At 38.5% G+C, this 24963-nt stretch overlaps 3 protein-coding genes across 5 annotated transcripts in view; 2 read left to right on the top strand and 1 right to left on the bottom strand.

Moving 5' to 3' along the window:
• PALS1 (protein associated with LIN7 1, MAGUK p55 family member) overlaps nucleotides 1-4000 on the top strand; it is a 55413-nt gene extending 51413 nt beyond the window's left edge. For both annotated transcript variants that reach the window (XM_012574203.5, XM_030275509.4), the window contains one exon: nucleotides 950-4000. In XM_012574203.5, coding sequence (XP_012429657.1) covers nucleotides 950-1126 — 177 coding nt within the window. In that variant the 3' untranslated portion in view covers nucleotides 1127-4000. The remainder of the gene's footprint in view (nucleotides 1-949) is intronic.
• A 750-nt stretch (nucleotides 4001-4750) lies between these two features.
• ATP6V1D (ATPase H+ transporting V1 subunit D) lies at nucleotides 4751-14486 on the bottom strand. The gene is made up of 9 exons (XM_002200486.7): nucleotides 14320-14486; nucleotides 11806-11923; nucleotides 10649-10728; nucleotides 9256-9323; nucleotides 8556-8600; nucleotides 8027-8130; nucleotides 7595-7661; nucleotides 6245-6323; nucleotides 4751-5625 (listed from the first exon to the last, which is right to left on the bottom strand). The coding sequence occupies exons 1-9, from the start codon at nucleotides 14358-14360 to the stop codon at nucleotides 5484-5486; spliced, it is 744 nt and encodes a 247-aa protein (XP_002200522.1). The 5' UTR covers nucleotides 14361-14486; the 3' UTR covers nucleotides 4751-5483.
• Nucleotides 14487-14569: 83 nt separating this feature from the next.
• On the top strand, nucleotides 14570-24738 carry EIF2S1 (eukaryotic translation initiation factor 2 subunit alpha). 2 transcript variants are annotated; one of them, XM_012573776.5, is made up of 8 exons: nucleotides 14570-14729; nucleotides 16424-16665; nucleotides 18064-18143; nucleotides 18572-18723; nucleotides 21159-21265; nucleotides 23012-23109; nucleotides 23748-23891; nucleotides 24199-24738. In XM_012573776.5, the coding sequence occupies exons 2-8, from the start codon at nucleotides 16425-16427 to the stop codon at nucleotides 24322-24324; spliced, it is 948 nt and encodes a 315-aa protein (XP_012429230.1). In that variant the 5' UTR covers nucleotides 14570-14729; nucleotide 16424; the 3' UTR covers nucleotides 24325-24738.
• The last annotated feature ends 225 nt before the right edge of the window (nucleotides 24739-24963 follow it).

The following is a 24963-nucleotide window of genomic DNA, read 5'->3' as shown; positions in this document are numbered from 1 at the left end:
ATGTTCTGTATTTTTATTGCAGTAGTTAAGGAATCCATTTGTAGTAAAAAGGAGTGCATTTCTTGGTGTTATACTGCGCCTATTCTCTTTCTGATTAGTTGTATTGGAGTGGTATTTATTTCAATTGGGCACATGCTACTAAGTTAAACCCCCTCCCTGATAAAGAAAAGGGTATTTCTTGCAGGTATGCCCTAATGTTGGTCTGATTTTATCAAGAGTGTGTAGTGACTAAGAAAAAAATCCTGAAGGCCTGAAGTTTCTTTTGAAATATCCTCCCTAGAATATTAACTTAAAAAATTTTACCTGAATATTTCTTCATACGATACAAAAATAAGTTGAGAGAAATAATCGCACTTTTAGAATCTAAGTTCAAAAAAAATTCTGAAATCGAAACATTTCTACATCTGCCTTTATATCATTTATCTACACTGCAATATTCTTGCATTTAACATATGCCCTTCTATCTGGGCATATATAACATATGCCAAATGGTGTTTTCCATATTTCTGCAATGTTATTCACCTGATATTATGGCGATTTGGTCAACCTAAATGTGTAACTGTCACTGTGTGTGGCTCTCACCGCTGTGTATTGAACAGTCACAGCTGTCTCCTTTGGCTGTTAGGTGTTGGTAGTGCCAGTGGAATGCTGCCTTGTTCTGCACGGATCAGACTTACACCCCTCAGTGAGCTCAATGCTGTGTGATGACCAGTGCCAGATCTTCCTCATTTTCTTCAGCCTGGGCAGTTATTTACTCTTTGCCACTCATAGCCAGTCAGGATTGCCTTGAACGCCCATAGCTTTCAAATATGGATCATGGTTGAGTGTTCCTGTAAACTTTTCAACACCAGGAGTGTTTGTATAAAGAAATTGAGTTGTTCCCTTTCCCTGTTGTTACTGCGGGGGAAAAGCTTATACACCTACACTAACTCTCTGTTTCTGATTGCAGCCAGAAGAGCTGAGAGAAATCATAGAGAAGACAAGGGAGATGGAACAGAACAATGGCCACTACTTTGATACAGCAATTGTGAATTCTGATCTTGATAAGGCATATCAAGAGTTACTTCGGTTAATAAATAAGCTCGACACAGAACCCCAGTGGGTGCCCTCCACCTGGCTACGATGAGAGCAGTTCCAAGTGACTAATGGACTTCAATCTAGTTACCTTTCCAAGCAGATCATGTGTAGGTCTGCCGAATTCTAGTACAAATGCATGTGAGCTCAGTGGCAGCATCCTTTGCCAGTGAAATTGTGTATTACTGAAAAATACGCTGATCAGCTTGTGAGCCAATTTAACTGATCTAAAGTTTGTCCAGGTTTTCTTTCTCTGTGGTCTAGAAATGGAGACTATGTCAGTACTAAATTCTAAAGCTTTAGATAGATTTTTTTCTAGCAACTACTTTTATACATAAATCCACTTTTTTACTTAGAATCACCCTTAGGACAAAGATTTTAAGTGTGTTTGTGTGTGTATATATATATATAGTCCATGCTGTCACATAGTTATAAATATGAATGTTATTTAACACTTAACTTAATGACTTTGTGGGACATGATGCTAGTTCAGGAGTATAATTCTACAGATCACTGGCAAAGGAATAATCTACATGTGAAAAACGTCAATGAGAAACCTTTCCTGTTCAAAAAATACATAGAATGAAGATGCTGCTCTGGTCTGGAGCTGCCCTGTGAGGCTTGAGATAATATTTTAATTCTCAAACATTCCACTTTCTATTAGCACTGTGTTGAAAAATGTGTATAATGTAAATATTTCAATCCTTGTGTCTTTTTAGTCAGACTTTTAAAATCAGATTTGACTGCACAGTAATTTTAGGTCCAATCAAAGATTACTATTATATTGAACTTTTAGATGTGGTATTTTTACGGTATTTTCTTTGAAACATACCGACTGATTGGAGCCACTGTTTTTCACAGACTTGTAGAGATAGAAAGGCAGAGATTATATTTTTGTGAAAATATATAGTTATAAGACATGCTGCTTGCAAGTCAACTAAAATTCTCATGTTTTATAACAGAATACTAATACAGATTGATGTGCTGAACATTGAAAGACACTGAGGTTTTTTAATCTCTGCAAATGGTTCATGTTGTGGCTGTTGGACTAATGGACAACTAACTGGAATTAAAATAGCTGAATGTAGCTACTGTGTTGAGTATTGTAATTCACTAGCCAACATATTGTCCTGCATTTGCTCAGTACTGCAGTGAAAATATGTGTAAAACACTGGTAACTGACTGAGAAGTCACAAGAAAGGGGAATATTATAATGGTTAAAACAAAAACTTGAAATAAGGGAACAAAAGGTAAAGTCTGTATCCTAATGCATTCTGCAAATCAGGTAGGAACATCTCTGCACCCTCAGATGATTCTGGCTGTGAATGTTTAACTACTGTGGCTGTGCATCTGCAGTGAGGCTGTTGTTGCTGACACTAAATGAATAGGATCTTGGCTTGTTTGGGTGGCACAAAAAACCGTAACTGTGAATATCTCTTTTAGCCATAGTGTTTCTTTGTTTCTACAGGTAAAACACTGGAGTTATGTCAATGTGTAGTTCACTCCTGTCTGATGTTGAAGGATAAAAAAGCAGTTACTGTTTTCCATTCTGTCTTGCATATATTCTTCAAATGCTAGTGGAACAAATTCACACCCATAGTTAAAGAGCTCAAAGTATAGAGCAGATATAAAGAACTTGTCAGATAACTGTCCTAGGTACTGAACTAATAATCAGTACATTTTTGTGTTGAAAAATTGAAGTATAGAGTGTGTTCCTGTCTTGCTAGAAACTAAAATTATTTGCTGGTTTAATTAATATTTAGGGTTGAAAAGCAATTAAGCAATTAGTGTGGATAGAAATGATGCTTCAGAAAGAAAATGGGGTGGAAATTTGCATAGCTTACTTCAAGTCAACATTAGAAATACTGTGCTACTGTTGGCCTATGGGCTGGATACTCAAAATCATGGCTTTTTGCCTCACATTGCAGGCGTGTTCTGAGTTTCATCCACAGTTTATGACAACAACAGTATTTGGGTATATTGCAAAAACTGTATTGATTCTACCCTTTTTAAAGAAAAATTATTGTAGATGTATTAGGCTTTTGGGTATTGAATGTTTCTGGACAAGAAGGTGGAAAGCAGCAAAACATGTTGAGTAAGGTTAACCTAGCTCAGCTACGTAGATGCTGTCCAAATTCTGCCAGTCACAATCAGCACAAGGTTGCTGAATCCCCCTTAGGTATCCAGCATTTATAGGCAGCATCAGTCTCAGCAAATCATGCCATTAATGTTATTTCATTCATGTTTGTCTCCCCAGTTTTTCTGAAATAGTGTACAGAATCTGTTTTTATACAAATGAGCTTTTGAATGTAGACTTAAAGCATATTGCTTGAAGTTGAGCTCTACTCTCCTAATTCCCAAGGCACACAGAACTCACTGACATCCATAGAGAGGTGCTATGATAGCTTTTAACCAGTGTTAGCTTTGTCTCCTGCTGAAAGAGCTTGAGCAGCACTGAAATATGTACCTGGCTGTCCATCTGCTGCCAGCATGGACCTGAAACTACCTTGTGTAAGAAATCATTGTCTTGTTTAATGAAGAATGTGTGCTAGTTCCCTCAAGAATAAAAAAAATACATAGACATCACTAGGAGAACTCTTCAACCTTATCCCAGGCTTTGTTGTGAGCTGCATCAGACTGAAATGAGGGTATCTGCATTTTTACCAGTCCAGATTTAATGAAAAATAAATGTTAGATGAATTGCATAAAGTAATTTTTGAATGTAATTAAATGTGACTTTTAAAAATATTAGATGAGGGTTCCATGCCTTAAATAATTAAGGTAACTTTATTGAGACCTGTGGTTAGCCCCACATTTTACTTTTATACGTATATCTGCACTCTGTATTTTGAGACATCATGAACTGCACACTAATGTAAAAATGTAAAATAATTCTAGATTTAAAATAAATCACTGTACAATTTTACTTCTTGTAGTGGATCTTGGGAGTCTTCTTTCTGCCACTTTACTGAATGTGTGAAATGTGCTGTGACCCATCAGTGTCCTGCAGGATGTTCTTTGCACCTTCTGACACAATCCATCCTATGGGAGAGGCAGTAAGTCTGCAGAGCTCCTGCCTGCAGGTCTGCAGTGTCTCTAAAATGATTTTTTTAAAGGTGTTAATAGAAAATTCCTTGCAGTTACCCTGCATCTGCAGTTTAGTGCTGCATCATGTTTAAAACAAGATGCTTACCTTGAATAGACTAGACTTGTAGTACTAGAAACTATGACCTAGCATTAGTTCTGGGGCATGTGTTCAGTTTGCTGATTGCAAACCAGTGTCTTCAAGAACAAGAACACAACCAAATGGCTGTGGACTAACAAGGTGGTGACTGGTCAAAGGTTGGACTCAATGATCTTAGAGGTCTTTTACAATCTGAATTATTCTGTGCTTCTGTCTTTAGGAAAACAGCTCTTCAAACTGAGCAGGGTTTAGTGACAGCCTGCTGATCAGCCACTCTCCTGGACTCCACTCATCGGACTTGGGAATTGCAGGAAGGATGGACTGCCTACTCAATCAATGAAGATTTGCAGCAACATGTAGCTAGATGGTTTTTTCTATATGCTTTTGGCAGGAGGGAGCCACTTTTTCATACTTATTTTAAAGCAGTTAAGATAAAGTAAATGTGGGCACAGGCTGTAAGAGATGTATTCTGCGTAGTTTCCACATCAGGGATAAAGGGTGAAGCAAAGTTTTATTTTGAAATCAACACAACTGTTTTAAGACTGTCATCTTCTAGCAACTCGAGCCAAACACCAGGTATTTTAGCAGTTAAAATTTACACTTGTTTCTAGCACAGACAGTACACAAGTTGGCAGAACCTCTAATTAAAACCGTAGATATTTTAGGCCAATGGTAACAATCGTGCAACAAAATTATATCACAGAAGACTGTGGATTTCATCAACAGGTTAGAAAACTAGAGTTTCCTTTACAGGGATTTGACTTCAGCTGTGCCAATACTAAGCAACTTGAACATTACTGGTTCAGCAGCAAAGAACTTCACATGCATCTTCCTCCCTAAGTAACATTTTTCTCTGCTTGTACTAGGGGAGGGAGCAATTAGATGAATCTGATTAGGCAAATCCAGAGCCATCCTTCAAAAAAAAAAAAAAAAAAATACAGCTCTCAGCAGTCATTCCTACTAAGTGAAGAAACGGGTAAAACATGGACTGGAAGGCTTTCCTTATACTAAAGCATCTGACTCATTTCTGCCTTCCCTCCTATGCTGCAATCAAGTTCCCAGATTTCTAATCTTCGAGGAGAAATCCACAATCCATTCAACTCAAGACTCAGACACCAAATGAGAAGCCACATAAGTATCTTCGAGGCAACATGTCTTGAATTATATTGCAACTGGACATCCTGTATTTTGGGTCCCCTGCTCCATATACAGCAACTGTGCAGGGTTACTCGAAGAGAAGGTCTTCATCCTTCTCTTCTGCTAAGAGATTGGCTGGCTCACTTTCCTCACCAGCAGCCCTCCGCAGCTCCCGTTCTTGGTCAGACTTTTCTTTCAAGACTTTTTTCTTTTCCTGGATCTTTTTAAGCCTGTGAAGAGAAATGCAGCTTTATCTGTGAAGCGAATATGTTTTCATACAGCAGTTAGTAGCTATGCCATACAACTTGGTCTTGATAAAGCTACCTGGAAAAGTTCCACAGGAAACAAAAATTCTGGAACAAATACCAAATTTGGCAAAATGGCAAAAATAAAAGGCTTTTATTGCTAGCTGCTGCAATTGAAAACCTTAACCAAACTATAAATTATATTCTTGACCCTAAACACTGCCTTATACTATTCTGCTTGTATTTAATCAAGTTCATTCCTCTTTCATTCATTGCAGGTTTGACATTTTTGTTTCAGGTGGCCCTGAATATCGACTGTATTGGCAAAGGTGTCGTTAAAGCAGAACACCTCAGGGTACTGTATCACATCATTCCCTCTGCAAGAAGAATGACAGCTATATAAAAATTAATGGAAGAGGTTCATTTATAACTTTCAGACAAGTAACTGGTGAGTGCCTAGCTCTGGAAACTCCATGTGCAGTAAGAGTTAGGTCATGTTTAACAGTATTTGCTTCCAGATTTTTTGAACAGTTCTCCTAACTCCCTTCTGAGGAGTGGCCGATGTTAGGAAGAGACCAGTCTCGTCTTTTGACTAGTCTTTTACCTGTAAAATTCCTCTCGTTCTCGTTCATCCAGTTCTGTGATGATGTAAGAAAGAGTACGCTCGATCCTGGGAATAATCACTAAAAAAAAATACAAAGAAGTTGGGACTGCTGTTGTATTAGCCAAGACGTTATCTAATGTACTGCAGAGATGTTGTCTGAAGTCAATTTAGTAATTCTTTTTGCTAGGGGAAATCTATGTCTTTCATAGAAGATCATACTATTTCCTGATGGACAAGTACACAAAATATAATAAAGTCCTGGCAAGTGGGCAAAATTTGAATTAAAACTATGTTCTTCCATCACATTGTTTCAGAAACTTTAGCACCTTTACTTAGAATTATCCGTTTAAAAAGGCTGTCATGAAAACAAATATTCAAATACAAGATAATCACGAAAGATGAGACACTAAACACAGCTTTAACACCAAACTGCACAAACTCTGTGTCAGAATCATTTGTTGAAAGAAGAAATCTGTTACCAGCACTACCAAAATTATTTGGAAGGCTGCAGAGGAAACCTAAGTCATATTCTCAGTAACAAGCTGCAGTTAAGGCCTGTATGTTCAAAGAAACCAGTCCATGAAAAACTGCTGAAAAGGATGATTTGGAAACATGGGCTGAAATACATTACAATCCATTACTGTGTACATGCAAAAATTGTTTAATCCAGACATCAAAACTCAGACAGCAACTTAAAACAGTCAAAGCACTCTGGACACTGCAGCAAAAGGAATCACAGCCAATGCTGGAATTATAGTAGCACTTAAGAAGTGGCAAGAAACTAATTTACAAACAAGAACAGGAAGAACAAAGAATTCAGATCAAAATAAAATACCAGGGTATTGCCGTAAGGACTGTTCCATCCAGAACCAAGAAGACACAAGCCTCTCCACTGGGCACCACCATTATAGTTTTAAAGTTCATTAGAATGATTTAAAGTTAAATATATTATAGTTGTTTGAAGTTTATTATGCTAGCTATTGAAACATCTTAACACATAGAAACATCATGTCTTTTGCTTCTAGTCAACAGCCTTCACCAGTTAAGTCAAAGTCACTAACAGGACTGCAGAATGTTTGTAAGACTTTTGTCCTGTAGGGTCCTAATAGAATTTCCTGATTACTTTCTCATGTTTGCCTATTCATTTATCTCTGTGTCCTCCAGTCCATTCCACTGGGCTTTTAGTTTTTTTCTTTCTTGCAATATGCCTAATTGTAATGCTTTTTAGAAAGCATTCTTGAACAGGTGAGAAATTCTAACAAGAAAGAATAGCTTCCTTGACCCTGCTCCTTTTTTTTTCTTGTACAGAGACAGAAAAATGTTATGCATCCCAAATGGAAAAATACTCACCATGTTCAATTGCATTCACACGTCTGTTTGTGATTTTAATGGCTTCATCCAAAGTAATAAAGGATGTCTGATGGAATGGGATTAAATAGTTAATACAAACAAATTTAACATTTCCATCAATTCTGTACACAAAACCAAAGAGCACTTGAAAGCCAAGTCTATAATGTAGCTTTACAAACTATGTCCTTGATAGAAGCAGAATGTTTTCTGGTAATGTCACTAGCACGCTGAATACTGCACATTAGCAGTTGCAAATACCAGCTCTCCCAAAAAGTTTCTTCTGAGCATTAAAGAATAAGGATTCCTCTGAAGTAGTAATATGGCTAAGGTTTGCAACTTTGTACAGCACTGAGACTACTGACTGAAAGATGATATTCTCATTTTAGAAAAGTGAGAAACCAATGATCCTGTTCTTTTTTAACTCTCACCAACCTGTAATGAGGCCAGTTCCACAAGCAGCTCCACAGCTTTGGCATAGTTCCTCTTCAGCTTAGCCAGCTGTTCTCCACCTCTGGCCAAGCCAGTCAGCTCATAGCCTGAAGAACAAAAATTAATTGTTACTATTGCTATTATAGTGATTCCTTACTAGATAAAAATTAATACTTTACACACTATAGAGATATAAAGAGCTTATCAAGTGAGAAGCTAAAGCCTTTGCCTATTAACAAATTGTCTTTATAGTGTTTTATGTTGTGCATGTCTCTAGTAACACTCAGAAGTCTCAAAATCTGGAAGTACAAATCTTCTCTTCACCTGAAAAACTCACTGATTTCGTAAAGTAGAATCTATTAGAAGTTCCTAATAATCCCTCTATGTCACAGGAGCAGGCAAAACATCAAAGGAAGTAAGTACCCATATGTATGATGTAAACTGACTTACCATTAAGACGTGACAGTATTTCTGTATGAGCATGGAATAGCTAGAAGTACACAGAGACAGAAAACACTTGGGTTGTACTTACTGTCCCCTCCTTCCTGGTAATGCTCAAAAACTGGCAAGGTTACACCTGACAAGAGCGAACAAAAATGCATGTCAGAGACATAAAGGGTTACAGATTTAAGAAGTACAGCTCACTTTTACCCCATTTGCTTCTAATTATGTAATGGCAGAACCTTTGTTTACAAAATATTCCTACATAGCTTGGAATGATTAAGTCATACTGGTTCTGACATATAATATGGAACTTCAGAATTGTGTTGAGTTTGCAGAGATCAAGACCCATGAAAAATTCAGGGAAGTATTCTGGTTCATTCTGTTTTATTATGTTTAGTAATATGTTCCCTTTGCTTAAGGAATATTTTAATCATTCAATCCTGATTTATATGTCTTGTTTTCTTCATAGACAACTGTGTGGATAGACAATTGCCTGAAATTTATTTAACTTTGGGGCTTAACTCCTGATCTGTTTTCCAGTAAAGCTCTGTGGAAGTTATACTTTGTCCAAAAATTCAGAAATTGCACTGCAGTTTACACACATTCTTTTTATTTTGTAAGAGGTAAGTAACTAAATATAAAAATCATAAAACAACAAATTACAACTGTTCCTACAGACAGGTAAGGAAAAAAATGAGACAGTGTTTGGATACATTCCTGCTTATTTCCAAGTCTCCACCCACAATTCCCTTATGAGCTGAAGTACTCATGGCCTGGAAAGGACTCACCTGCTACATTGTCTTTCTTAGCTCTGATCTTGACTTGTGCTTTGTTCACATTTTGGATCACAGTGGTACTGTAAGGAAGAAAACACAAATCCTAATCAGGAAAGTTGAAGTGGTTCATTAACTCATCATTGTATACAAGATGAATCAGTTATCAAATAGCTGCAAGGACCTGGAAAGTGTTGTTAGCTCAGTTCTCCTTGCAATTCATTGCATAGTTTTCAAAGCTAACACAGAAGCTTTGAAAGAAACAGGTTGCCAGCTAAGTTTGGAAAATATGCAGAGTCTATGAAATGTGACTTTAAAAATGTCTTAGACCAAATTTACAAAGCATAACTGAAAAACTAGCCAGTTGTCCGGCAAATTATTTTAATAATGTTGAGTCTAATCAACCTGTAAGATTTCTTTCACAATGAAAGTGAAGGAATTTCAAGGCTTTAAATGCAAACCAAGGCTACAACATTTTGTTCATTTCAGTTTCTAAGTATTTGTTCTTTCAGGTAATTAATGAGTTTATTTGCCCACTACCATAAGAAACTCAGACTTATACAACAATTCATCTTGAAGGATTCCAAAGTAACTTGAAGTCTTCCAAGAACAGGTCACTACAGCTAACTCCTCTGCTGAAGTCCAGTTTACTTACAGGGTGGAATCTGACTTGTTTATAGCTAAACACGGTGACTAGTTAGGACAGGAAACAGCCCTAGATCCAAATGAAAGGGCAAAAAGACTTTACTTCAGCAGCACACAGATTACTACTGTGCCTGATCACTTGGCTCTTCCCCATTAGTTGGTAGTACCATCAGCTGAATCTTAAACACTTCCCCATGCACACCTGAATGAATTATACAAACACCCTAGACAGGACTGTAATTTATTACAATACAATTAAAGTATCCTGCTGGAAGAAAAGGATTTGTTTCCCCTCTTGCATACAGCCCGCTCTAGGCCCTAGTGAGACAAAGGTCAGTGAGGTAGGAGATAACAACTGGTAAAATCACTGTGTGACTTACTGGCAGAAAAGAGCACACATTACATTTATCCCTCAAATTCACAAGAAAGAACAAATTAACAATTTGTCCAATACTCTGGTATAAATTCTTGCTTCCCTACATTTGTGATTCCAAGCTGCAAAAAGCAACACCTTCTCAAACCAAGGACAAAAAGTTTTGGTAATCTTTCCAGTTTGTTTAGCTTCCAATGGAATATATGTTTTCATTATGCATGTTCTCTCTCTCCTGCCTTTACATAACACAATTTAGTTCATCCTGTCCACTGTCATCTTTTTTGAGGTGCCTTTAAGAATTTACCTTTTTTTCCAAAAGAGGAAATAATAATTTGTTGATAGCTCTTTCCCATAGATAGGACAGCCTCATGAAAGCCCAGCAATCCTCACCTGAAATCTCCTGCTGTGAACTTTGCCTCAGCAAGTGAAAAGGCAGCTTCTCTCATCACCTCACCCATCAGCATCTTAGTCTGTTAAAAAAAAAAAAAAAAGGCAACAAATACAAGGCACATTGTTACTACTTTTCCAGGATAAAAACCTAGCAGCTTAAATAGAAGAAATTGAAGAGAGTGAGAAAGTCCTATATGCATAGCTTACTCTCAAACTGGAAATTTTAATTCTCAGGTGACTGGCAAAAAAAGAGAAATATTTCAGCTGTTTCACATTGTAGAATTCATAGAAAAAGCAAAATATTTGTCTTACTCATTAAATTCTATTACATGGGGGTTAAATAAGAACAATAATAAAGTGGCTCAGTAGGAAAATATTCTTGTTTCACATTGCATGGAATACTATGAGACAGCTGAAGTTGGTTTTCAGCATACAAATGTATACAGCTTTGTGAAGCTGCACTCTTCTCCCACTCTGTTTTTTCCCAATTTTTACAGACTTTTAGCCCTTGTAGCTAAAAATTATTGAGAAACACCAGCCTTCGTGTTTTAGACAATGTATAGGAAGCAATGACATGATGAGAGCCTGTCTACAATGTGGCAACAAAGGACCACAGCTAGCCACGGACTCTGCAGCAGCTGCAGCAAAAACAGTACAACTAAACCCATCTGATAGGGCAGAACAGAACAACACAGAGTAGTCTCCACTACTATCTCAGATTTGTCATCCATGTTACAGAGCAAGAAACAAGATGTTACAAAGAATAAACTTTACAGATATGCAGTATTCCCTCAAGCCAGAAAAAAACAATAAAAATGGGGATACAGAACATTTTAATACCCAAAGTATTTGGCAGTATCAGATCAAATTCCCTGTAACATAGAAGAGATGATCGGGAACTTGCAACACAAAAGAGAGCAGAGGCTAAGACTGTCTGGAAAGAGGGGAAGAATATTAACTCTTCCAAGTTTCTGTATCATTGCAGCCAAAGAAACATAATGCTGCTCATGTGTTCTCAGTAGTCTCACTTGCAAAAAACAGGTTAGCCAGAAAGTCATCCTATATTCCAGCCTATCTAATGAAATTAGGAGAATAGGAATGTACAACAGACAGAATATTAAAGTGAGCCAAACAAAGGAAAATTCTAATTTACCTACCTCAATAATTTTCTTAAGGATCTGTCTGAATCGAAGCGTCAAAGCATCAGATTTTTTCTTCAAGAGGTTACGACCTGTTTGGGCTCCTTTCAAACGAGCCTTCATGATGGTCTGAGCCCTGGTAAGCAGAGGAATAAAGAAAAAACATCCTTCATCATCTGAAGGGATTAGGAAAAATCTTAGGTGAAGTTTTCTGACATGCATATGACTGAAATTATGAAGTAACCATGAAACACCATTGCAGTAAAACAAGATGGCCGCTTCAGGACAGAATTTTAGATTCCCATTTAAAACCAAGGGAATTTATATTTATCTCCATCATCAATGAGAACTACAAGGTTATTATCTGTGAAGTCAAAGCTCACGGAAAATTGACAAGACATCTTTCAGTGCTTCTATAATAGGAAATAAGAGTTTTCATTTTTCTTTCTGACTTGGAAGTACCAGAAATCAAATTACTCCAAATACCCAGTGTCGCAGTGACATGGGTATTGCTTTTAAGTTCTTTTACTGCCATGCCACCTTCTCAAAATCAGACAAAGCAAATTTTTCATGTGGTCATAACAGTTGATGCCATGTTTTGATTTTACAGAGCAAGAAGATGCAGCAGTTGTACATTCTGATTTTCCTTAGCTTATGCTTATATGCTGCATAGGAGATTTACAAGCTATCGAAGACGATCAAAAGCAGCAACAATTTAAAGGGATATTAGTGAGTTAGCTGTAGCTTTCACCTTTACATCCAGTAGCACACTTACAGGTTTATTGTGTGAAATTAGAAACTGCACTGCTTTCTACATGCAACCACTGTGCACAAAGGACACCGCTAAAGTCAAGTTCTTACACACTTCCTCTCTGACCTTGGAAAAAATAAGTATAATTAAGATTCTTTCTACACAGTGGAATCCATTACTGACCACATCTACTAGTATATGATGAGAATAGCTCCATTAACATCTACCAAATACGTCTAACTGAAAACCATTAATACTTTATGAACGTTTATGATTTAAAAAAAATCAGAAAGTAAAAAGGGAACTTTCCCAACAAGCAAGTGTCTGTCATCACCTTGAACTAACTTGTTTGCTCTGTTCACCACCTGCCAGAGACTGGCTGGCCTTCTAGTTCAAGCAAGATCTCACTCACTCTGCGAGTGCAATAAACAAAGTCTTGTTTACTCTCAAGGAAACTGAGCAGCTTCTGGAATTGAAGACATCCAGCACAGAAGAAGAGGCTCATACCAGCAAGCTACTTTATAACAACAAAAAAAAAAAACCCAAACCAACATAAAAAGTAAACTGTGTGAAATTCTCTTCTGTCAGGTAACAAAATTATTTGTTGCAGACACAGGTCATCTTTCTTTTGCCATTCTAACTTATATTCCTTTGGGAACAGCACCCACATTATTGCCTATCACCTCGTTTTAAAACGGGCTTGTAAATATTAGGTCTTTGTATATGACCACCCTCATGCCACAGTGACACATCACCTCACAAAACCAAGTACCTTTCAAAAGTGATTGAAGTGCCCCCTACTTGCACACCTAAACTGAATGGAAAAATGCACTACCAAAGAGCAGGAGTGAGACCAGATGACTTAATGTATGCAATAATTCATTTCTGTGTATGCAATAGTTTATTTCTAAACTAAATTTCAAAACAGAACCTTTGCCATGTAATGTATTCATCTTTCCATATAAACTGTTACTTTTTATGTCCTGAGCTCCTGCAGAGTGAATAATTATTGTTTTATGTTTGAGGTTTTCTGTCCTTCAAGGCATCCTTTTTATTATAAAGATTATGTGCAGGCAACCCACTTTTATGCAAGACGATTTAAAGTAGCCTTTCACCTTAAAGCAAAGTCTGTCTGTCCTGGAGGGTTCTCAAGAGAAACTAAACAGTGTTATTAAACCAGCAATTTTATTCAATTGTTTGTTTTAATTCCAGTGTTGTTGGCAGCTTTCTAAGCTTTCTCAGGAGACATCTGATTTCATGACAAACAGTTTGCTGTCTGGATCTGGAAAATTACCTGACTGTCCACTACACTGGGAGTACTTTACTTCCTTCTTTTAACGCGCTATGGCCAAGCTCTCGTGAAGCAGTATCCTCTGTTGCAAAGTTATGGGAAGCTGTCGTTCCGTTTGTCCATTTTTCCTACACATACATTCCACAAATTGTTCTTTTTTAGGTAAGGTTTGCGTAATCACATGATTTTAAATATCACACCGGCATCTCGGTGCCGGGCCCTGCCACGTCCCTCTAAGGCCAGACAGAGCTGATGCGGAACCTAGAAGCTGAAGCTGAAGCTTAGGACCAGCGGCCCTCGGCGGCCCGTCACAGAACCGGGGGAGCCCCGCTCGGCGGCGCGGGACAACCGGCGGAACGACTGCGAGCGCCGAGCCCCGATGAGGAGCCCTGAGCGCCCCGAGAGCCGCCGCTGCCGCCGCCTCGGGCACGGCACGGACCCCCGCGCTCCCCACTGGGCGCTGTCCCGACCCGTCCCGGCGGACACTCACATCCGCGAGGGGAAGATCTCGATGCGGTCCTTGGCCGACATGGCTGCGGCGGGGCCGGCTCGGGCTGTCTCCGCTGTCACCGCCGGGGCCGGGACCGGGACCGGCCGCCGCCACCGCCCTCACGTGACTCGGCCCCGCCCCGCGCGAGGCGGTGTCCGCGCGGCGCCGGGAGCGCCGCTCGCGGTCACGTGTCTGCCGGGGCGGGCAGGAGGAGACGCGATTGGCTGAGCCCGAGGCTCCGGCCGCCCGCCGCCAGGGGGCGCTCGAGGGGATCGCGGCCGCTCTCTCCTCCTCGGCGTCGCGGCGCCTGCGCAGTGGGGCGGCGGCGGGGCGCACGCGGCGGCACGAGCGGAGCCAGCGCGGGACTGCGGGGCGCGAGCGCAGCGCGAGACCGCCCGGGCCGCAGCCAGGTACCGCCGCGCGCGCCGGCTCGCGGCCCGGCCCTCGCGCGGGGGCCGCGCCGCTCGGGGCCGCGCCGTGGGCAGCGCCCGTGCCGGCGGCGCCGCTCGGGACTGGCTCCGTTTCCGCGGACGTTGTGCGGCCGAGAGGGCCTCGGCTGAGGCCTGTACAGCCTCAGGAAAAGCCTCTGAATTGCAGCTTCCGCGCCGTGGGCCTAGTGTTGCTCCTGGGGACCAGAAGGCCGAAATAAAAACCTTGTGGCTGTGGAGAGAGGAGCGGAGTGGTGTTTGTCCGCTCTTGCTCGCTGTGGCTCGGGTTTGTCGCTTTGCAGTTCGGCTTTCTGGTGTACCCCAGAAGTACCTGCAGGATTGAGCAGAGCTGCATTCAGTAGACTAGAAGAACGGACTGTAAAGTTTTCCTTTTTAACCTTGGAGTTCTTTGTTCAGCTTCAGCTTACACAAGTTATACAAAACATTCAGAGTGTTTTTATAATGTTTTACTCGTCTGTATTTCCCCTTTCTACAAGTTAAGAATGAAAATAAGGGTGGAAATGGTCTTCTTAATTGTATTGACATGTGTACATAGCATTTGTCATTACCTTCCTACTCTGATTTTAAATTTTCTTATAGCTAGGAAGCATGAGCACTGCTGTAAAGATCATGACTTAAAACTGGTGACTAAAATCTTCTGAAGGAGTGAAGCATTTGACTTGGCATCTTGGGCTGCTGCTAGAAAAATTTCCTGTAGAAAATTTTCTGTGTGAAACTTCAAGGCATAGACAACTGAACTAACCTAGACTAAACTTAGACGTTCAAAAGCATATGGATTCATTATAAAAAAATAAAGACGTTTAAGCATTCCGTCTTACCACTGCTTGATAATGAAATATTGCTTTTGCCTTTTTTTTTTTTTTTTTTTTAATGTATAATGAAGGAATTCTGTTTTTTTCATGTGACTTTGTTGGGTTTTTTCCCCTCCTGACTGGTGGGGGGCACTTTTTTGCCTTTTCAGTACTTCAGTCCAGGCTAGTTCTGTTCTGATTAATGCCTTTGCTTTCTTTGCTGACAGTTTGCCTTTGGAACAGGTCTTGCAGGATTACTCTGAACAGCTTGTGTTGAGTTTAAAAGTCATCTAGAGTCTGCTTTTCCTCAGTACTACAGAAACTTCCATCTTGCCTCTTACTTTGTTAGCTTCACATGCTGTCTTATGTGCATACAAAATGCTTCATGAGCACTGCATGCTTCTCTCTTATGTCCTCTTGCTCTTACAGTCCAGTTGATGATCCTTGAGAGTCCCTTCCAACTCAGAATATTCTCTGTGAAAATGTTACACTCTGATGACCTTACATGGATGTGAGGTGTGCAGTGCCACCTTTCCACCACTTGAAGAAGCGTTTCCAGTGTTCTGTGTATAGGCAGTATGACAGGTTAAGTGTGTAATGAAGTCTGGGTAGCAAAGCTTTTTCTCCATTAATGCAAAAAAATAGCATCTTAGGAAATGGTTGTGGTAATAGTATTTGAAATTCAAGATAATTTATTACTTAATTTCTACTAAAACCTAAGCACAACCTTATCCTAATTGCTACTTTTTCTGCTACTGTTCCTCTCTATTGCCCCCCGTCCTTGCTGGTCTATTGCTGTGTTTGTAGGAGGAGGCAGTGATGTACTGTGAAATAAAACCTTTGGTTTTTCTGCTTGAATTCCAGAATGCCGGGACTAAGCTGTAGATTCTACCAACATAAATTCCCCGAGGTGGAAGATGTAGTGATGGTCAACGTTCGGTCCATTGCTGAAATGGGAGCCTATGTCAGCCTGCTGGAGTACAACAACATCGAAGGCATGATCCTCCTCAGCGAGCTGTCCAGGAGACGCATCCGGTCCATAAACAAACTCATCCGCATCGGCAGGAACGAGTGCGTCGTGGTCATAAGAGTTGACAAAGAGAAAGGTATCTGGGCCTGTGGTGGGCTCTATCAAGATTGAATTTGTCGACAGAAATGCAGATGAACTAAGCAGGTGTTTGTGGGTTTTGCTAGGACTACTTCTTTTTGAGCATTGAAGTAAAATAGACCATCACTGACCATACCTATGATTGTTCTTCTATTCCTCTTTGTTCTTTGGGAATTGGGTTAATGAAAGCAAATCACATCAGTAAAAATGTAAGTGGGTCCTCACCAGATCACTCACTGCACTATAGTGAAGTGAAATTTTCTTTTGATATCTGTGTAGATTTTCTAAGTCAGCTGAAGAGAAGCATCATTTGCTGTAGATTCCTAGATGCTAAGCATTTAGTGCTGGCAATTCATCCTGTTTGTTAACAAGTCTCAAACCTTGTTGATAAAGGTGATGACAAGTATGTAATCATTGTGAATTCCGTAGGGAAAAGTTAGAATTGTACAGGCAGTTTTGGTTTTCCTGTCTTTTGAACATTTGAATCTTTGAAGGTTTTTTAAATGTAATTCCTATTGAGAAAATTTCAGATTTTGATAATACTGTTCCATGCAATCTCTAAAATCTCTGTCCAGCTGTACAGAAATAATAAACACTGAGCATGTCTCCTAGAAATATTACTGTTGGTATGATGTTTCTCAAGTTAACTGCTCTTTTAGAATACTTCTGAGACTGCAGTTAACTCTGAGAATAAATAATGAATGACAGGATAAGGAAAAGCAGAGACAAAAGAAGGGCAAGAATAAACTTATTACAGATAAATCTGAAGTGAAATAAGTTTCCCAACATCTCTAATGAAATTATACTTTTACTAATTAATCTTGTTTTCATATTAACAGAGAAACACATCTGGAATTCATCTAGTGGTCTTTTATTGAACTTATTGGAGAATGTATATTTTGTGAGAAATAGGTTGAGGCCTTTTATAATTTAGAAGAGAGTTCAAAAGAAATTTTTTCATGGGCATTTCTTTCGGGCTGACCCTATTTTATTAGGAGACTGTTCGGAGCTAAAGTGATGAGGTGCTAGACTTGAATTAAATTGTGTTAAGGACTAGAAAAATATGCCTTAAATTTGCTTCTTTGTATGCTGGAATTATTTTTTTTTTTTTTTGCCTTGAACTGTGTACAGAAACATAAAAATAGATCAGTAGTTGCTGAGATAAAATTTGCTACTTTAAGGATTTACAGTAGAAAGATTTTCTTTATCCTAATTTAGATCATAATTTGCTTAAATTCATCAAGGTTTGGTCTTGTTTCTCTCTGTAGCAAAATATGAGGATATTGTAGGCAGGGGGCAAATCCTGAGCCAGAGTGTTTGTTCTTGAGTTTCTCTTGAAGGAGTCAGACTTATATTGCACAATGGCTGACATTTTTAAAATCATCTCACCCAATAGGTTATATTGATTTGTCAAAAAGAAGAGTTTCTCCAGAGGAGGCAATCAAATGTGAAGACAAATTCACAAAATCAAAGACTGTAAGTTACCTTTCTATATTTAGGCCCTGTGTATTTCCAGCTTTTTCCTTGAGCAACCAAAATTCCCAGACATAGATAAAAGTAAAGCATTCAGGTACCAGACATATTTGGATTCTCATTTACCCATGCAAAGATATATAACCAGCTTATGTATCTATGAGTGTTACATGGTAATCTGCTTATTAAATGATTAATAGATCAAGAAAGGTGTCAGTTGAGAACTTATGATGTAAAATGGTATATTTAAATCATGAGAAATCCAAAAATATGTGTTGGTTGAGCACACTGTGGGCAACTTTTTATTGAAAAGATGTGCAGGTAGTTTCAGGCTCCCATCCTTACTGCTGTGTTGTCTTAACACTTCCAAGTAGAAACTTTTCTCTGCTTTCAGTATTTGGTTTGGGATTTTTACCACTCTGATGTTGCAGGTTTACAGCATCCTTCGCCACGTTGCTGAAGTCTTGGAGTACACTAAGGATGAGCAGCTGGAGAGCCTGTTCCAGAGAACTGCCTGGGTGTTTGATGACAAGTACAAAAGACCTGGATATGGTGCTTATGATGCATTCAAGCATGCAGTCTCGTAAGGACTTTTTCTATGCTTCTAGAGGCTTATTTCAAATTGCAGACAAGTATTTCCTGAAGTAGAACTGTCACCACGTTATTTTGGGTTGTATCATTGGGTTTTTTCCCAGAATCAGTATGAAGAATATACCGGTCAAGTAAATCTAGTAAATTTTAACATCAGTCTAATAGAGGAAGAACCACTGGTCTTTGTTTGTCTGTCAGAATTTTCCTGGTTTTAGTCCCAGGCAGAGTTTATCAGAAATACCTAGCTTTATGTCCAAGACATTTCACTCAGAGCTGATTGTCCCTCTTCCATTGCACAGGCAGCTTTTTTCTTTTTTTAAATGCAACAAGCTGACTTGCTACTTCTCTCCACTTCTGAACTTGAAGAATGGGATCATAAACTTAGAAATGGAATTATGAGCAGAAAGGTGGATATTGTGATGCTGAGGAAATATGCACTGAGATAGATACCTTTTAGTTTTTAACAGAGTTTGATATTTTAATTTGCTTTCAGAATCGAAGTATTTGGTTTCCCTTTACAGAATCTGCCATGAAATTGTCAATCCTAAACTGGATTTCTCAGTAAACATTTTCAGTTTTTTTCTTTCATCGCACCTGAGTGTGTGAGTGATGAACGGGAGGCGAACGCTGGATGGCAGTAATAATGCTTTTAGAAACGGCAGTCAGGGCACTCGGTAGTGTTTTGAGTAGCTGAAAACCAGCTCTGCGTTCAGGGGAAGAAACAGCTTGTGTCCTTGTTTAGAATTAATGTGTTTTGTTTCATGTTGTAATGATTATTTTCTGGTGATAGCAAATTTACTGGTAAAGGGCAAATCTGGACATATTGCTGTAAAAGGAATTCTAGGTCACTCTTAACTTATAAATACTTAGTTACACACCTGTATAATAGAAGTTTTTAATAAAACACCTCTAGTCACTCTGGCTCTTTTAACTTCAGTTGTATACTCATGAAAACTCCTGAGCACAGGCCTTTTGTTCCTCACTCACTATTCAGTTTGGAGCACAAACTTCTGAAGTGGTCTGTTCTCAAAACATCTTCCCATCAGTAATGGCTTAAGATTTCCGACTGTGGGCTGCAACTTTTATTTGTTCCTGTTGTGCTCCTACATAAACGTATAGCAGTGGAGTAGAACAATGTGGATATTGCTGCCTTCCTATTTTTGCTAGAATGCTGTGTGAGGTTTAGAATTCCCTCTAAGAATTTGGCTTGTTATTCCTTTCTTTGTACTGAGAATTAGTGTTTTGGAGTTTTACACAGCTTGATACCTGTGGCAGAAATTGGACAGTACATTTACCTTCTAATCAGTAAAAATTAAACATTGGGGATGTGTTGTTCAAAGCCTAGCAAATGATTTAAAAGAATAGTTTGGAAATAAAGCAGTATTTGTATGTACCATAAATCACTTCTGCCCTACAGGTTTATATTTTGATCTGTAAAACCTGTCATGTTTCTGGGTTCTGTTTGCTTGTTTGGCCCTTCTACTCTCTATTCTTAGCATACAAATGCATGAAAGATGATGTTTTGTTGGCAGCAGAAACCAATCTCTAGTACTACCTCTGGCTTTTAAGCAATTTTATTTCATATTTGCCTGCTGGTAGCATTGTAGGTGATCTGTTATTTTTTTCTCAGAAAACTGCAACTTTAGTCTCTGCAGAGCAGGAACTGTTTTTGTGAGGAGTTTTTTGCTTATGTTCTCTATTTCAGATAGATTTGGGATAAATTTAACACAGCAATAGAAAATTGACACCACTTTTTTAAAAAAGAGCTGCAAATTTATATTGGTAATCAGCAGAGGAGTTTGCTTCTGTGATCTCTGAGTTTGAAACTATTAGCTTAGGATTTTAAAAGCCTTTATCCTTGCTTTAGCTGAGTCTGTAGCCAGCAGATAAGTATTTGTCTGTGATCCAGGTACTGTTAAAAACAAGTACCAAATAAGCAAATGAATAATGGAATGAATGTGGGTTACTTTGTAGAATGACAAGTATCTTGTGTTTGAATAAAACACTAAAATAATTTTAAAACTCCAGATTCATAATGGATTTGCTTTTATGTGGTATGAGTTTATCTTCACGTTGAAGGAAATACAAAAATATCAAGAAGCTGGATACTTGTCACATTCAATTTATCTCATATAGAGGGAGCAGGAGAAAAGCCATTCTTTCACTTAAAAAAAAAAATTAATAATTCAGATTATTCCTTCCAGGAACAGATTGAGTAAACGGCTGTGTTTACCAATAGAAAATGCTTTGAAAATAGATGTGTTCATTTTCTTGCAGTGTTTCAATGGGTTCTTAAGAAATTTCCCTGTTTTCTTTGCCTAGTAGGTATCTAGGATTATGCTAAGAAATATAAATAATACCAGAAGTTTCTGTTGTGTTGAATTCCTCTTCAGTATAACTTCTGTAATGTTGCTTTGCTTGGCTCAGAGACCCTGCAATCCTGGATAGCCTGGATCTGACAGAGGAAGAGAGGCGTGTATTGATTGACAATATTAACAGACGTCTGACACCACAGGCAGTCAAAATCCGAGCTGGTGAGTTCTTCCCACATGCTCCTTGAACCCATCTTTATGCTTAGGTTGAGATAGTGTATCTTGTTGCAAACTGTAAACTCAGTTAAAACTAATGGTTCATAATACTGATATTTGAATGGAGTTGTTCAGAATTAAGACACCTTAATAAAGGGTTCTGTCCCAAAGTGCAAGGTGGTTTGGCTTTTATTTTTCCTCCCAAAGTGCAGATTCCTTGGAACACGGACTGGTTGTCATGATAGATAATGGGGTCTGTCATATTGCATTGGCACACAATGAAACTAAATATTTTATAGTTATTACTGTATCTACAAAATTCTTTTTCATTATTCAGAGTTTTAAATTCATTGATTCCCTGACAGGATAATTGAACTCTGTCAGCACAGCTACAGCATGCACCTTAGTCACTTGTTCATAAACATGTGAAAATAGTATTTCTAACAGGTTGATTGCAAACCATTCAGTAGAATGTATCAGCTCAAGCCTAGCATGTCTCTAATGTATGAGCTGGTTTGTCTCTTACTAATTTAGCGTGGGCAGAAAAAGCACATGACTCTACAACTTCAGAAGACATACTTCAAAACTGTAAATCTGTCTCTACAGAACAGCCTAAAGGCATGCTTGCCATTAAACAGATCCTGTAGCCAAATCACATTTTTTACTAGATTGAGAAATTGCCTCTACTCTGCAAGTGTATATTGAAGAGTATTAACACTTGCTGATTACTGTGGAGAGAAGAAATAAGCCTTTTCCACTCTGAAATCAAGAAAAGAGTACAAAAAGTAAGGTAATACAAAATTCCTCTACCTATTGCTTTAGAATGTCAGGAGTTAACATAGAATTCAAAAATTTGATTGCCATGAAGAGTGCATTTACTGACATGAATAGTACTTCATCACTTTTGAAAATAAAGAGCATGTCTTCTTACTTCCTTCATGCTGCCTTTTTAGTTCTGGTGGTCTAAGTCATTAATTTTGTCATCAGCACAAGTATAGAATCTTGCCATTGGCTTGTTTTCTCACCCTGAGGTTGACTGGGATGTTCCTCTGTGAATTTGTTCCTGATAGTTCAGAATTAGCAGATTTGCATGAGTCAACCTGGAAGTGAAACCAAGTTCTTTGTGTAGCTTAGTCTTGTGCCATTGCTATGCAGGTAAAGAAATCTTTGTCTTTACACTGATCAGGGTATTACAAATACAGCCAATATTACTTTTTGCCTTGATTTTCAAATACCTACAAAAGGCTATAGCTAACTGTAATTCTAACCATAAGTTAACCTTATAAAAATGTATTTTAATGCTCCTCAAGTGATGCCTCTGTGCCTCTGTTGTAATTGCTGATGGAATTCCATAACTTTGTGGATGTGCTCCTTTTCAAGTTTTACTTTTCCTGATTTTGCCTTTTCTCTGATATTTATTGCTTTTATATCTTCATCTCTCTATGTGAAATACATAATTATTGGTGTTATATTTGTTGGATGAGAAGTGAGTGAATATGAGTGTATTATTTTGTATCCCAGCTTTCTGAAACACAAAGTAAAATGTTTCATTGTCTAAAGAATTTATAAAGATTCTTACATTAACTTAAAAGTCAAGCAAATGTAATACCTTCCTCAGATTTGGGAGTTACTGCGGCTCTCATTGTGGGTAAACATTGGTTGCTAAAAAGATCTATTAAAGCTTAAGTTAAAAAGCTTTTAATATTTTGCAGCTCTTGGTAAAATTTTATTATTTGTATTTCTCTGTCACAGATATTGAGGTGGCGTGTTATGGTTATGAAGGCATAGATGCAGTAAAAGAAGCTTTGAGAGCAGGCTTGAACTGTTCCACGGAGAACATGCCCATCAAAGTGAGTGTCAGTCTTAATAATGGAATCTAAAGCAAAGTTTTCTGATGCCGTCAGGGACCAGTAGTGTGCAATTGCTCTGCTCTATCAAGCCATGTGCCTGATTTCCAGCTCTTCTCTGGCAGGGCTGAGACACACTTCCTTCAGCTATGTGCTGGCAGTCCTTTTGTGGTTGTGCAGTGCCTTTCAAAGTTTGGGAAGCTGTATTTATTCTGTTTAATTTATTAAATTCTAGTATTGGCACAGAACATACCCACTGTTCCTTAATGCAGCCCTAACTAGGGAGCAATAAATTTTATTTTCAGGTATAAGGTTGTATAAGAAAAAGAAAATTTGCTACACTGACATTTGAGTGTTGGTAGAATGACTGCTGTACCCAGACCTAGTTTTTCTTCACCAACAGTTTTTGGATGTTAAGTGAGCTACTGAATAAGTGTCTTTAAAAAAACTTGGAAGTACTTTTTCCTTTGAAAATTACTTTTTATAATGGTCTCTTGTAATAAAAGAAATTGCTTAATTATTCAGTCATCATAAAGAAAACATATGGATTTTAATGCTTTTAATTTTTAGTCTAACTAGGCATAATATCTCTTCCTTTGTTACTGAATTTGCTTTTTCCCCCAATCTTTACAATGTGGTAGATTAATCTGATAGCCCCTCCTCGTTATGTGATGACTACTACAACACTGGAGAGAACCGAAGGACTGTCTGTTCTGAATCAAGCCATGGCAGTAATTAAAGAAAAAATTGAGGAGAAGAGAGGGGTCTTTAATGTGCAGATGGAGGTAAGAAAAAATAACATTCTAAAATACAACTTTTTTTCCTTGCAATACTTCTAAAGTAGAGCAAGATCTGTAGTGCTACAAGAAATCATGGCAAAAAGTGTTGCTAAGTTATTACAAAAACCGGAAAATTCAGAATCTCTCTGTTCCTGAAATAAACAAAAGACCAGAAAATCTAATTTTCCTGGGTTCTATTGTGTGACTTCAGGACATATTTTATCTTTTGCTCTTTATGTAGAATCAGAGTCTACAAATCAGGTGACCTTTCTTTATGACAGTTTGCCATGTGTTCTGGTTTGGTATTTTTCAGCCTAAGGTGGTCACTGACACAGACGAGACTGAGCTTGCAAGGCAGTTGGAAAGACTGGAGAGGGAAAATGCTGAAGTGGATGGGGATGATGATGCCGAGGAAATGGAAGCCAAAACAGAAGACTAAATGTTCTGGAATACTTAGAAGAGAGACCATATGAAAAATTAGAATCCCCATTGCAAACACTCGGGACTAAATGATTCCAGTATTGAAAACTCCAAAAGCAAATATAGGAAGTGTTTCCCTGCTTTAAAAAGACCAAAATGTAAAAGGCTCTTCTAAATAACATTTGGTGCAGCAACTTACACAAATTGAACCCTTTGAAAGGAAGGTGCCTAGTCAAATTCAAGACACAGATCTGGCCAGATGGAGTTTACAGCCCCATACTTAACACTTTCATACATAACAATTCCTAATTGGTGATTGCAGCTCAGTGCATCTGTTCATGATTTTTCGTGGGAGCAGCAAAACCAAGCAAGTGGAACAGTTCTATACAGAATGTATTTGAGCAAATATTCAATAAATTTCTGGGCTATGTAACTCCAAGGTTTTGGGTGTTTTCCTCCTCTTTTGCACATGGCCTAGATTGGTGTGAATATAAAACCTGGAACAGTATGATCAGTAGGTGACTCCTTTTTAACTTTGAAAGGGCTTTCTTTTCTTTGCTTTAAAGCAAGCTGAGAATGAGTGGAACAAAACGTTTAACGTTAATGTTTTCCTTGCAAGTTTGTTTATGCAGACTTGTTTAAGTTAACATTTTCTTTG

The sequence above is a fragment of the Taeniopygia guttata genome, chromosome 5 (assembly GCF_048771995.1).
Source record: "Taeniopygia guttata chromosome 5, bTaeGut7.mat, whole genome shotgun sequence".
Lineage (NCBI taxonomy): Eukaryota > Metazoa > Chordata > Aves > Passeriformes > Estrildidae > Taeniopygia > Taeniopygia guttata.
This window is presented reverse-complemented; position numbering and strand designations above follow the sequence as displayed.

Coding starts and splice junctions, on each gene's coding strand:
- EIF2S1 (XM_012573776.5), top strand. CDS start 16,425: ATGCCGGGACTAAGCTGTAGATTCTACCAACATAAATTCCCCGAGGTG. Junction 18,144..18,571: donor AATTCACAAAATCAAAGACT/GTAAGTTACCTT, acceptor CTGATGTTGCAG/GTTTACAGCATCCTTCGCCA. Junction 21,266..23,011: donor GGCAGTCAAAATCCGAGCTG/GTGAGTTCTTCC, acceptor TCTCTGTCACAG/ATATTGAGGTGGCGTGTTAT.
- ATP6V1D (XM_002200486.7), bottom strand. CDS start 14,360: ATGTCGGCCAAGGACCGCATCGAGATCTTCCCCTCGCGGAT. Junction 10,729..11,805: donor TCCTTAAGAAAATTATTGAG/GTAGGTAAATTA, acceptor TTTTTTTAACAG/ACTAAGATGCTGATGGGTGA. Junction 7,662..8,026: donor TGGAACTGGCCTCATTACAG/GTTGGTGAGAGT, acceptor CCATTCCATCAG/ACATCCTTTATTACTTTGGA.